At 40.9% G+C, this 14,000-nt stretch overlaps 1 protein-coding gene across 1 annotated transcript in view; it reads right to left on the reverse strand.

Moving 5' to 3' along the window:
• PATL1 (PAT1 homolog 1, processing body mRNA decay factor) overlaps positions 1-14,000 on the reverse strand; it is a 1,960,792-nt gene that overhangs the window by 485,432 nt on the left and 1,461,360 nt on the right. The window contains exon 15 of the mRNA XM_044084059.1: positions 12,458-12,617. Coding sequence (XP_043939994.1) covers positions 12,458-12,617 — 160 coding nt within the window. The remainder of the gene's footprint in view (positions 1-12,457; positions 12,618-14,000) is intronic.

Here is a 14,000-nt window from a genome sequence, read left to right on the forward strand (position 1 = left end):
CAGTTGTATAGCAGCGGAAATTATGCTATTATATAGTAAGAAGTTGTCAAGCTTCATGTTTTGGGCATCTATTCGATTAGGTAATACAGTGTTAGATCATAAATGAAAGAGTTTAAGTCCTAGGGATATTCATTAGTTGGAGCGTGGACTTTGGCTTCATAAAGAAGAGTTAGTCTGGGACAGAGCACTGACATAGCCAGTGTGACTTGAAATGGAGTTTTAGAGCCTTTTTGAATTGGACCAGGGAGCTTGATAGAGTGAGGTTAGAGGGGAGGGAGTTCCTTATTTTACTAATAGTGTTGATAAACACAGAGTATCTCCCCCTGAGTCATGGGATTTGACTGTTTGGACAAGTAGCCTATTTGATGAGCGTAAGCAGCTAAGATTAGTGTACGGTATAATAAGGTTTTTCAGTGCTGGAGAGTTGCCAGGTTGTTTGAGAATTTTAAAAGCCTCAAGGAGTTAGTTCAAATGAAGAAGGTTTGGCAGTTCAATCCAGCCCAGGTTTTTTAGGTTTTGGCAGTGGTGCTTCCTGTAAGGCATGCTAGTTGCAAATCTGGCAATGTTATTATAGCAGCTTGTAAGTTTGTTCAGGTCAACTTTATTAAGGTTAGTCAGTATGGAGGAGGCATATAGTAGGGTTGAGAGGAGATGTGAGCGGGCAATGGCTACTTTGGCTTTTGGAGTTAGGAAAGATTTTATTTTGTATAGAGACCCTAGTTTCCTGTTAATGGTTTTGATGGTCTGGTTAATGTGCATGTCAAATCGCAGTTTATTGTCAATGGTAACTCCAAGGAGTTTGGTATGGGAGTCAGGGGAGATGATAGTCCCATTGTTAGATGTATAGCAAAGGGAATAGGAGAGGGTTTCTGGGTAGGATGAAAGAGTAGTAGTTTGGTTTTGTTTGGGTTCAGGATCAGGTTTCGGCCTGATAACCAGTTTTCTACTGTAGTCAAAGTGAGCTGGGTTGTGGATAGTAGGTTGACTAAGGATGTATCAGGGCAGAGTAGTGTAGCGTCATCTGCATATTGAATGCATACGGCCTGAGGGATGACTGTATGAAGATCATTTAAAAAGACTGAAAAGAGAAGAGGTCCTAGTATGGAACCTTGAGGGACCCCTATGGTATTAGGTAAGAGTTGAGAGAGCTGATTCTGCCAGAGTACTGCCTGTTGTCTATTGGAGAGATAAGCATGAAACCAATCAAGGGTTTGGTTGTCTAAGTACAGAGTGTTCAGTGTGTGGAGTAGCAGCTGGTGGTTTACCATGTCAAATGCTTTTGACAGGTCCAGAAAGAGAGCTGAGGATATTTTTTTGTTATTCCGATTATGGTTAATTGTACCAGTGAAGGAAAGGAGGGCAGTGGTAGTACTCTGGTGAGGTCTGAAACCATGTTGAGAGTCGGTAAGAAGATTATTCTGGGTGAGGTAATGTAGAAGTTGATTGTGCACACATTTTTCCATGATCTTGGCAAGTGGTGGCAACATGGCTATTGGCCTATAGTTTGAAAGGTCTGTAGAGGCGCCACCCTTATGGAGTGGTATTACATAAGATATTTTCCAAATTGAGGGGATAGTAGACTCTGTTATGGTTCGATTAATTAAGACAGAGACTGGGTATGTTATGACATCTGCAGCTTTTTGCAGGTATTCGGCTGGGAGAAGATCTGCAGAGAGGGTAGTTGACTTTAGTTTCTTCAATAAAGATCGGATCAAGGAAGTAGGGATGGGCTGAAGGTTGAAGGAGAGTGGTGTGCTGGGAAAAGAGCATGTTATTGAGGAGGAGGTAGCGGGTGATTGTTTGGCTAAGGACTGCATAGTCTCAGTAAAGAAGGTGTTAAAGGAGTTTGCTACTTTTTCTGGGTTCTCATTGCATAGTGTTCCTGGGGTAGGAGTGGAGGATTTACCTGTGTGGAGAAGATTATTAATTCCTGTCCAGAACTTTTGAGGGTTATTTTGGTATTTATATTGTAGTTGGCAGTAATATTTTTTTTTGTCAAGTGAGATGGCTTTTTAGTCTCATTTCTTAGCTGTTGGAATTTAATACGATCTAGGGGTAGCCTAGTTGTACGCCACTTATCCCATGCTGTTTCTGAGTTTGATTTTGACTTTGGAGTCATTTGTTAGCCAAGGTGCTAATTGTGATTTTGTTTTGATTAATCATTTTGGGGCATGAGAGTCAAGTATGGTTATAAATGTGGTATTAAAATATGTTACTGCCTCCTCTAGGGGAAGATCCTTTAGGGTTGACCAATTACAGGATTTGAGTTATGTTAGGAATTTTGTGATGTCAAAGTTTTTCTTGTTTCGTACAGATCTGTAAGTGGGCGATTTGGGGCTGACTGCTTTGTCTTTTCTTATGTATGTGATGAGATGGTCACTAGTGTCATTGGGAAGAGTCCCGGTCTTGTACATATTAGGGTGACTATTTATGAGTATCCAGTCTAGGATACTCTCTTTTTGGTTAGGGTTTCCTATTCTGGTGGAGGAGGATATGATCTGTGAGAAGCCATAAAGGTTTAGGTGGATGGTGTTGGAGTCTGAGGAGCATAGGTTCCAGTCAATGTTAACATCACCCAGAACAACTGTTTCTTGAGGGCAGTTATTAGCTAACCAGTTAAGAATATTTTCGAGTGTGCTAGGGTTATTCCCAGGGGGGATATAGATCACAATTAGATTTATACTTTTTTGTTTGTTTAGTTGTACTTTTAGGGCTAGAATTTCAGCGTTGGAGAACAGGGGAGGTTGAATGGGATAAGGTAAGACGTTTAGTGAGCTTTTATAGAGGACCGCAATGCCGCCTCCTTTTTTCTTTGTACGATCAGCCCTGAGTATGTTATAGCCGGGTGGTAAAATATCATTATCTTTGGTTGTTGGTTTAAGCCATGTTTCAGTTATACACAATATGTCGGGGAGATAGGTTGCTAAAAGGGCATGAAGGTTATGTACTTTATTGTTTACATTTCTTATGTTTAGGTGGTAAATTTGCATGGAATGAGGTGACCTGGGAGAGAAAGGTGGGGTATCAGGTTTGGTGGTGGACAATGGACCTGGGTTAGGGTGGATGTCACCGTCTTTAGTTATGTCTTTTCTTAGGTAATCTAATAGTCGCATTAGTTTAAGTAGTAATTTTTGAACATATTTGGATTTAAAATGTTTTAGGTTTGGTTTGTTAAGATACTGGTTGAGAGGTCTAGTTGTTGTAGCGGTTAGATAGTAGGTTGTGAGCTCGGCCATAGGTGAGATAAGTGGGGTGGCGGTTCTATTTTTGGGGTAGTGGAAGCCTGAGTATAGCTTGTCTTCATATCTAGTTAATATATATGGGATGAGTATGAGTGGTAGTATGAGAAGTATAGTTATAAGTCTAGGGTTGAGAGTGGAAGGGATGGAATGCATTGTCCTAGGGTGATGGGCCTATTCCCTAGTGGTATAAATAGGGTTAACCGGAAAAGTGGTGTGTGGGTGGTGAGGTAACAGGGAAGTGATTATGTATGGAGCGAAGCGAGGGCGAGCGGAGCGGGGCTAAAACCGCCTCAAAGTTTCCAAAGGCCAGTGAATAAGGTGAGTATAAAAGTAACCTCTCTACTATTATAGTTCATCGAACATTAAAACAAATCCCTCTTACTATAGAAAATATGAACTTTGTTTTGGATAAAATTTGTCTAGAGGAGTTACTAGAATTGGAGTAGGTTATAGGGTTTACTGCCGTGAAATGAACCTAGTCCGTACCCTTTTAGAAAACACTATTTAAGCATTCTTTACACTACAGTATTAATGAATATCAACCTTGGCCGCTTGTTAATCTTCTGTGGGTCTGTTGTTTAGAGCTTGACCGCTTGTTCTTAGAAAGTGTAGCGACCCTCTTTTAGCAGGACTTGTAGTTTGAGGAGGGGAAATTATGGACAGTACCTGAAGGGAGATACGATGGAACAACACAAAGGCTTACAATTGAAGCTTCTATCGTGATTACACAGTTTCACAGTATCAAACAGTACGATTAAAACTAAAGAAAAATACAGTCTTAGATATTTAAACTGGGTATAACAGATGCTAGTTCAACAGCGACAAGAAGAATTTAACACTGGCGGTCATAAGCAAGTTAAAAATGGTTCCTGTAAGTAAGGCGAATGCTTCTCAATTATATAGCAAGTCAGCAGTAAAATCTTTGTTCTCCCTCTGAAAGTTTTTATCTGCTATATCTTAACAGTAGTCAATATAGTTGAGAAATTTCTATCAACTAGCTAAAAATAGTCACAGTGGAGTTATTTTACAGTAAACGCTAACTATTATATTGTATCAGAATATCCCAGCTCCGCCGAGCTCATAAAACAAGTAAATGCAAGATTAAGCCCCAGAAGACTGCGTTTATAGACCAGTACTACCTTATTTAAGACTTAAAAATTATAAGATATTTACAGGAAATATATGTATATCTACTACATCAATGACAACTAAAGGTAATAACTATTTCCAGAGGCCTTATCTGTGGATACAGCATTGGCGTCTTAGAAGTACGCTAACACCAGGTAATAACCCAGTTCAATAATCCATAGGTACTAGATTTCTACACAAAGAATAACTACCTTACTTGTTAACTAGCAGTACTACCATCACAAGATGTCACTATAAGACATTTACAGAGATTATTCACTTTCAATGTCCGTAATTACATACCCTGATATTGAGGCAACCGACTAGGTTCGGAGACGCAGCAGTAATTGAAAAATGGCACCACAGGTAGGGAGATGTATAACCTCAGATACGTCAGAGGTGGTGGGAGGGGACTGATATAGCGGGGCTAAAACCGCCTCAAAGTTTCCAAAGGCCAGTGAATAAGGTGAGTATAAAAGTAACCTCTTTACTATTATAGTTCACCGAACATTAAAACAAATCCCTCTTACTATGGAAAATATGAACTTTGTTTTGGATAAAATTTGTCTAGAGGAGTTACTAGAATTGGATTAGGTTATAGGGTTTACTGCCGTGAAATGAACCAAGTCCGTACCCTTTTAGAGAACACTATTTAAGCATTCTTTACACTACAGTATTAATGAATATCAACCTTGGCCGCTTGTTAATCTTCTGTGGGTCTGTTGTTTAGAGCTTGACCGCTTGTTCTTAGAAAGTATAGCGACCCTCTTTTAGCAGGATTTCTAGTTTGAGGAGGGGAAATTATGGACAGTACCCTGATATTGAGGCAATCGACTAGGTTCGGAGAAGCAGCAGACATCTCTCCAATGGCAATTCTTGAATGTCTTAATTTAACATATTCAGCATGAGACTGCTTTAAGTAGAAGAAACACTACCTAATGACAAATATTATACTCTAACAGTGGTACAGAATAAAGAGCTGTTTTACAGTTTGAATTCTTAGACCTTTTCTCCACCGGTTTTACTGAATACTTCCTGCAGCTGAAGCCCAAAAAGCACTTTTCTGCCCAGTGGCATGTACAGTAGCTGCCCTCTGATGTCCTGAGACAACTGCTGAATCTTTTGCCATGTATGCCATCTGATGACTAAGTTGGAGGGTGTGTAGTCCATGCATCAATCACATCACAGCCACATTTAACAGCATGCTTTACTGACTCTTGAGTTGTCTGTAAAATTTTAAATAGATAGTGTAAGATCTACATAACTGAACTCCCTACATTTATCTTCGACATGTTTAATGACACCTCCTTGACACTGGAGTATGAAAGTCTGGCAGTTAAATGTTCATATGTCTATAATGGAAGAGGTACAGATCTGCCTGCCAAATCTATCTTAGACGCAACTTTCTTTGTTTTTAGATAAAGTATTATTGACAGGCATCAGATGTGACAGTCCCATGTACCTATATCCGAAGAAATGATGGCAGAAACAGCCACCAGATTTTTTTCTATTCAGAACAGAAAATTAAGTACTTAAGGAAAACTCTGTTGGTTGATCTTGCCATCATCCTCTTCAGATACTGACTGCATTCAGTCAGCAATTGCGGGACCTACTAGATAAAGCTGGACAATATTAGTTGTTCATAATGGGTCACCTGAATGCTCATGTCAGGGCAAATTGAACAGGATACCAGAAATATCGGTGTCCACATGGGTGGGGCAATAGGAGTAAAAGAGGACAGGTCACTCTAGATTACTGGCTGACAAATCGAATGATGGTGGCCAACACATGGTTTAGCAAGACAGTCACAAGATTACACACATACAAGAGAGGCCAACATGCAATGAGGACTTCCTCTTAGCAAGGATAGGGCATGGGGCAATATCAGATACTGCAAAATAATCCCCAATACAACAGCTGGCTCACAGCCTAAAACATTGGTAGAGATAATCAGCTGCAACCAGTGGTCAAAAAAAAACCCTGAAAGGTAGAGACAGTAGGTCAAAGATCTGTAAATTGGCTGGAGCAAAAGTACAACAGTTGAAAGGAGCTCAGGAAGAAGGAAAATAGGCAGAGATGATGAATAAGAAGAAGAATGACAACATCTCAAGAGAGCATGTGTGAAGACTACAGAGCAAATATGCAGCTCAGACAGGTGTGGGACTGAGGCATGTAAGGAAAGCTGCTGGTGGAATAAAGAAGTCTAGAAAGTTATTAAAAGAAAACAGTGTAGGAAAAAATAGGAGATAGAAAGAATAAACCAGGCTAAAAAGGAATACTGGTTTGTCAGTTGCAATAGCAAAGAACAAGGCATCAGAGAGACACTACCAGTTTCTGGAAACTGGCTCAGCAGATTGCGCAAAGAAATTCTATCAGGTTGCAAGTCAAAGACAAAAAGACAAAGAAAGTTGTCATCAGGTACCATGCATAAGGGATGCCAAAAACAATCTGCTTACCAGTCCAGCAGACAAACACAGATAGCAAGAGTACTTCCAAACTGCTCATGAATGAAGAAAACCCAGATAAGCTGTACTGCCCCCATAGACAACCTACATTAAAAAAGGAAAGAATCCACCCTAAAAGATGTTAAGAGCAGTACTAAGAAAATGAAGTCAGGGAAAGCACCAGGCTGAGGTGAGGCCACAGGAGATATGATCAAAATGTTGGGAGGATTATGGGAGAAATGGCCCGAGGGTACTCACAGCAGTATGGAAAGAAAGGCATATCCCACATGAGTAGTAAATAAGCACTCAACGCTGTGCAAAAGAATGGGGACATTCACAGCTGTGTCCAATATGTAGATAACAAACACTAGCCACACTGTGTAAAAGTACCACAGAGAGTGACTGATAAATGAATATATTCAGAGTAACAGTAAGCAAGATGGCAAGTGAGCAGCTCAGATTCAGACCAGGCTGCAGCATTACCAATCTGATGTTTGCAGTGAAAAAGACAGGGGAAAAGAGCAAAGGGTCCAACTGGGCATTCCTAGACTTGTACAAAACATATAACAAGGTCCCAAGAAAGCTGATTTGGTCAGCTCAGCACTGGTTTGAAGTCATGGAAACACTGGTAGAATTAATGAAGGCAATGTACAGGGACACAAGTACAAACAGTGTTTAGGACTCTCAGATGGGTACTAACAAGAGTAGAGATTAGTTAAGAGTTCAGCTTTGAGCCAACTACTGATGTACTATACTAGCAAACAGGTTTCAAGGGACAGAATAACCAAACTGTTGTATACAAATGATAAAGCATTGCAAACAGATTCTAAAAAGGAACTTCAGCAAATGATAGGAGAATGGAATGCAAAAGAGAAAGCACAGGGGATGAAATGGAGTACATACAAGACAGCTGTCATGGCAGCAAATAGAGGAATCAGAATAAGATAAAAACCTGTTTCACTAACTTCCTTTCTGTCTCAATTAACAGCTTCAGGTATGTGGGAGTGGTAGCTCAGCAGAACTGAGGAGGTTAAAGCTAGAATCAGACAGGGTGCAGCCAACAGGCATAGAGCATAAGGGGTAGTGTATGACATAAGAATGCCAAAGAAACTGAAAAGAAAGGAGTACAAAACAGTTGTGCGACCAGTACTTCAGTATGGCACAGCAACCTGGGCAGTGAAAGCAGAACAGTTTAGGATGCTAGAAGTGATGGAGATGAAGTGCCTGAGATGGGAGGTAGACTGCACACTGTGGGACAGACAAAGAAATGGTGACATTACAGCAGAAGATAAAAGTAGCTGTAGTTCCAGAGGTCAAAGACACAAACTATGGTGGTTCAGGTACATATGCAGGAAAGCAGAAGATGGATTGGTGAAGACGACAAGAAGAAACAAGGACATCCAGCAAAGAGATGGATGGACTGTGTGAGAAAAGACCTATGACAGGTATGACTGTCAAAGAAAGTAGGAGAGTGGCAGTGAATTGAGAGATGTCACGACAGTTGACAACACCTTTACCTCATGCAGAAAATGTGAAAAGGGGGGGCTGATTATGACAATGACTTTGAAATTCTTCCATTTGGTAAAAGCATTTCAGTTTCCTGGAAACAACTCGAAGAATGTCAGGCGCTAATGAGCCTTTTCTAAAGGTAACCTCAAATGCCTGAATAACAAGAGAAGAACAGGTTAGCACTTAGTCTCTCTCAACCCTAATACATTTAGGTAACACTTAAGCCACTCAAGCAGCTCCTTCATCCCGCATTTACAGTGCTCCCTCATTAATGCTTCCTGGAAAGAGACATCATTTATGGTGGAGGTGGGAGGGCTGAGGACAAGATGAGTGGATCTAGGTAAAGTAGGCTAAGTCCTCATCTTTTTTTTCCCTTGATTTAGGTTTTTCCCCTCTGTCAACCATCAAGCTTCCCTCAAATGAATTTTGAACCCATTTGTTCTCAATCTGGTAGGGCCTCAATCCACATAGTGACAGTTGAGAGGAAGGGACTCTTTTTCCAGAGACACATGCAGCAGCTTCAGCCTGTTCCTATGCCTGAGCATCCAGCTGCTGCTGGGAGACCATGTGCATTTTACCCTACAGTGTGAGGGCTTGGTCTTATCCCTTCATAACCAAGGCTATCAGTGTTTTAGGATGGACCCTACCTTTCCTCAGGCAGGGGCACTAGACTGTGCCACCTCCTCTAAACAGGTACAATGAAGGCAGCTATGGGGGATTGTTCTCTGCATGCACTAACCACAACCTCTGGTGGCGACATAAGTACTACATCAGTGAGACATCCTACTTCCCTCTATCTGCATATGCATGTTCCTTTGAATACCCACACCAATGCCCACTCGGATAGGGCCACCATAAGTGGCTTGGAAAGCAGCAGCCTACATCTTTTTTGATTCCAGCTCCTTCTATTTTTGAAAGTTTTAACTTACAGCACCAGAGCAATTCTAGCTGGCTGGGAACAACTCCTACCCCCCAGGTGTGAGTTATGCTTTGCTTACTCCCATCCTCACCTGCCTGGCACTTACAGCATCCAAGTCACTACTTGTTCTAGGGCTATCTGGGGTGCAGTAAGGGCCACATTGCTCTGCACCACACAGCTAAGGCCCAAGTCCTTTTTTTCACTTCCATCTGAGTTAAACAAAAAAAAAAAAAAAAATCAAGGAATAAAAATCTCTCTTCGATGGGGAAGGTATCACAGACATACAGGATTCACCACGTGGTGGACAAGAACATGAATCCTCAACTATGCCACAACACATTCTTTAGCAACACACTTCTAGTTAAAGGAGGAAATTATCAAACAAAGCAATGGCAGACAGATGTAGCAGGTGTAAGGTCTACCATGTGCAGCATGGGAAGCTCAACCTGTGCAGTGTTTCTTTGTAGGAAGAAAATGTAATTAATTCTTGAGGGCCCACAGGATCCTGAAAAATGCAGCTGGAGCACCAGTGAGGACAGGAAGCAGCTTCTCAATGTTCAAAGAACACACTGGCCATATCCAAGTACTTCAGAAATGGCATCCAGCTGTGATGCAGCAATAATTTCTAAAAGGGCCTTGAGACAGCGAAACATCTGTACCCCAATTTCAGCCTCCAAGGGGGCACTGACAACCAAGGATAACACAGGAGGAGGGCTAACATAAATGTCAGCCCTTAGGGAAGATAACGCACAAGAACAAGTTAGGCTGATTAACAGAGTTCTCAGAAATGTGGACAGTGTGTTGGCAGACCCCATAATGAAGAATATCAACAAATCAATGGCTAGTGCTGAAGTGCCAGTGACTTTCCAAACCTTAGGACGAAGAACCAGCTTGTGTTTTAAGTCCATCTACCTTATGGCCATCTTGTTGTGTTAGATATATTTATGTTTTATCATCCACTATAATCCATTATAGCCAAAATAGCAGCACTGTTTGCAGTTTACTTATTCTGTAGTTCTGTTTTGAGCTGTGGTCAGTGCATTCTAAAAGTCAATTTAAAACGTAGTTTAACTGACTGCCCATATCTTACAGATATACCTCTCAACATATTAGCCCAATATTTCTGGACAAAGCCAAAACCCTGGGAGAACAAAGGCCCAAAAATCAGGGACAGATTTTAAAAACTGCTCTTACAAACTCAAAGTTGCTAGAATAACAGGTTTTGCATGATGCATTTTCTAAAGGATACAAAACTTGAATATTAAATGTCTGTCATTATTTAGTGACATCAACCCTTAATTGTTTGCCAAACAAAACACAAATTTTATGATTAGCAGACCTAAAATATGAAGCAAAGATATGAATGTTCTGCAAAATTCTGGACAGTTGACAGGTATGCCTAGGGATATCAAAATAAAAAAAAAAAGAATGCTACATGACAAAACTACCGGAGCCAGAGTTATTATCCTTAGTAAATGCTTAACTCATGACTGAGCACAAAAACCTGAAATTTTCAGCTAAGATGTACAAGACAATCAATGAGAAAATCAGACTCGGAAGTCTGACAGGTCCCAGTTGTAATAATGGGCATAGATTCAGGTCACTGTGGTACTCACTCCAAGATTATCTTACATACATAATTCTATTAAATGCGGTGAAGCATTTGTCTCCAGTGAGCACTAGCCGCAGCCTGTTACGCTGCATGCCCTTAAAAAAAATAAGTGGAGCATCACATAGTATAACAATAAAAATCTTCCCTACACTTTGTAAATTTAACTTTCTTTCTCAGCTTTTCCCTGGTGCTCAATAGATGAATAAGGCGGTATGAACTGAAATAACCAGAATGGTCAATTCCTATTATGAGGAACCAGATGGCAAAAAATATTTACACAGCTTCTGTATTCCCAGGAAACAAAAACTGCAAAAGACCTCTTCCTCTCACAATATGCAAGCTGATACATACCACTAAAAATTAGACCCCAATGCTATTTTGACTGCAAACTTCCAATGTAGTTGTGTCACCCCAACACGTGCTGCAAAAATCACACAACTTAAAGTCCGTGTCCATGAGGTCAGAGTTCTCTGAAATAGTGACAATAAACCATTTCCATATACAAAGAATATGCTGGAGCAGGGGATCATGAAACTCAGCCTAAAAGTGCAGTGAGCATATAAATCCTGGAATTTCCAGGCTTAAGCCTAAAACGCATGCCAAGTCAAAATAAGGAACAATATCTACTTTATGCCAGCAGTCTCCATGTCCTATTTGCGTATTATCGACTCAGGCCTCATCATCAAGCAATAAAAACTTCAATTCTGATTACACAATGAGGACATTCGTACACACAATCACCATTCCTCCCAAAGAGACAGCAGCAGAAGACAACAACAGATTCTGACTATGCATCAAATACTATGCACTCAATTTATATCACAAGGCAACATATCAAATACTAGGCACTGCATTTATAACTCAGCATCTGTGCCGGTTAAGCTACCAGACTAAAATAAAATCAAAAACTGATGAACACCTCTCTTTTCTTGTGCAATTTATAATCAAGAACTTGGGACGCCATAATATCCAAAAATATCAAAATAATGCCTGTGGCACAAAGGGATAATGCGCTGATTATGGCCCATGTGAGCCAGGTTCAATTAGAGATTTGAGATTTTGAGCTTGGGACAAATCTACATGTTGATCTGCCTGACTGAAATCAGAGAAACATAGTCCTACTGATGTCAGCCCCTTGCAAACGTAAGGAGAAGAGCAGCTCTGATGTAAGAGGCAACCACAGAGTGTTAGTGGGTGGGCCAGGATAGGAATGTAGAAGGAAAAACACTCCTCCGTAGTAGTAGTATGATGCTGCCCAAGCTCCTTTATTTTCCTGACTGGCCCTGAATACAGGCTGGAGGTGGCCTGGGGAAGGCTAAGCTAAATTAAAACCACAGCAAACCTTACCCTAGTATATCCCACTGGATCTACTGGCTGTGTTAAAGTAAAAAAACCCAAACAAATTTGCCTTATACCAATCACCTCCTCTTTTGCTAAACTGACTTTGGTCTTGTAATCCACCTAATTTAAAATGCATTACATTTTTTTCTCACTAAGAACTAAACATCTGCTTTTCTTCTCACAAATCTTTTGTTTCAACACCATAACATTGTCTGAGAAACTACAAAAGGGATTCATGGGAAAGAAAGGATTACATTGTTACCTCATCTTGCTGGTCTTTTTTGAGCAGGAAAGGCAGGTTGCGGATGGTTGCCATGATGATGGTGACAGCCTGCTCCATTAGCATAAAAGGGAGGAGTCTTGAAACCAGGCGTTTTCCTTTCCGGATGCACATCACCTGTACAAAGTGGTCATCACTCAACCTAAACAGGAAAATGCGCAAGAATAAAGAAGGAAAGGAAATATAATTTCCCAATTCTAAGATATAGAAGTCAAAGCTATTACATGTCTGGCATCAATTCCTCAGTGTATTGGTATCTAAAAAGGACGATGCTTTAACTAGAGAACTCGACATCTGCAAATGTCACAACCCCACAGTGGATTTTTCAAAACCAAAGGAGGCCTAATGGAAAAAGAAAAAAAAAACATTGCAATTGAACACAATGAACCTTCTTTGCAACTCAGTCAGCAGGATCTAACTTTCAATACAACATTCTTGCCACTAGTGGAATCTAACTACCTCCAATCTTCATTAACTTTAGTACTGTAGACCAATGTGCGTCTCCATCAACTACTTATGACAAATTAACAACAAAATCAATCGACCGCAACTGCCAAAGGTGTCCCAAAGCGATACAGCAAAGTAGGAAAGCCTTCAAGTTACACCACCACAAGCTTGTACTGCGTCAGAGATAAAAACATTCTTTACTCGAAGAAAAACAATAAAAATGTTAAAAGCACACAAAATTCCAAGCTGAGGTAAGTGCTTTCGGCTTCTTCAGATTTTATTTTATTTTTATTTTATTTATCATTTGTTGACCGGGAAAGTCCGACTAGGTTCCACAGAGCCTGTTTTCAGCGGAGGCCTGGGGAGAAATGCCCAAGATGCATGTCTTTGGAATGTGGGAGGAAACCGGAGTACCCGGAAGAAACCCACGCAAACAAAGGGAGAACATGCAAACTCCACACAGAAGGCACCCCAGCCAAGAATCGAACCGGTGAACCTCTTGCTGTGAGGTGACAACGTTAACCGCTGCACCACTGCGCCGCCCATCATAAATAAGTGCTGGGTAAAAACATATACACCGTGTTGCAGCCAATCCAGTGGTTTAAAAATATTTTTATCCTATCAGCAGTGAACTTCATATCAAAGAACAGAGTGTGTTTGTACCTGATTGAGCACACTGCAGCAGCAGCAAAGGATTCTAATTGGAAGCTAGATCTTGTGCAGAGTTTTTTTTCTGACCAAGGACTAAGAGTTATGAGGTGCACTGCTGATTGGATAAAAAATACTTTTAAGCCACTGGACTGGCTGCAACAAAGTATATATGTTTTTACCCATGATCTATATGCTGCGGTGGTAAGGAGGTAGCGTTGTTACCTCACAGCAAGAGGTTCTCCCGTTCGATTCTCGGAGTGGCTTGGGAGTGCCTTCTGTTTGGAGTCTGCATGTCCTTCCCGTGGTTGGGTAGCGTTCGAAAGACATGCGTGCGTAAATGGGTGTGCCTTCGTTGAAGGTTGGGCGTCGAGCTGGCACCTCGGCGTTTTGTAAAAAATCTACTGCCAATCATTAGCGGACCGTAGTT

Source organism: Protopterus annectens, chromosome 9.part0 (genome assembly GCF_019279795.1).
Source record: "Protopterus annectens isolate FY-2018-M chromosome 9.part0, PAN1.0, whole genome shotgun sequence".
Taxonomy (NCBI): domain Eukaryota; kingdom Metazoa; phylum Chordata; order Ceratodontiformes; family Protopteridae; genus Protopterus; species Protopterus annectens.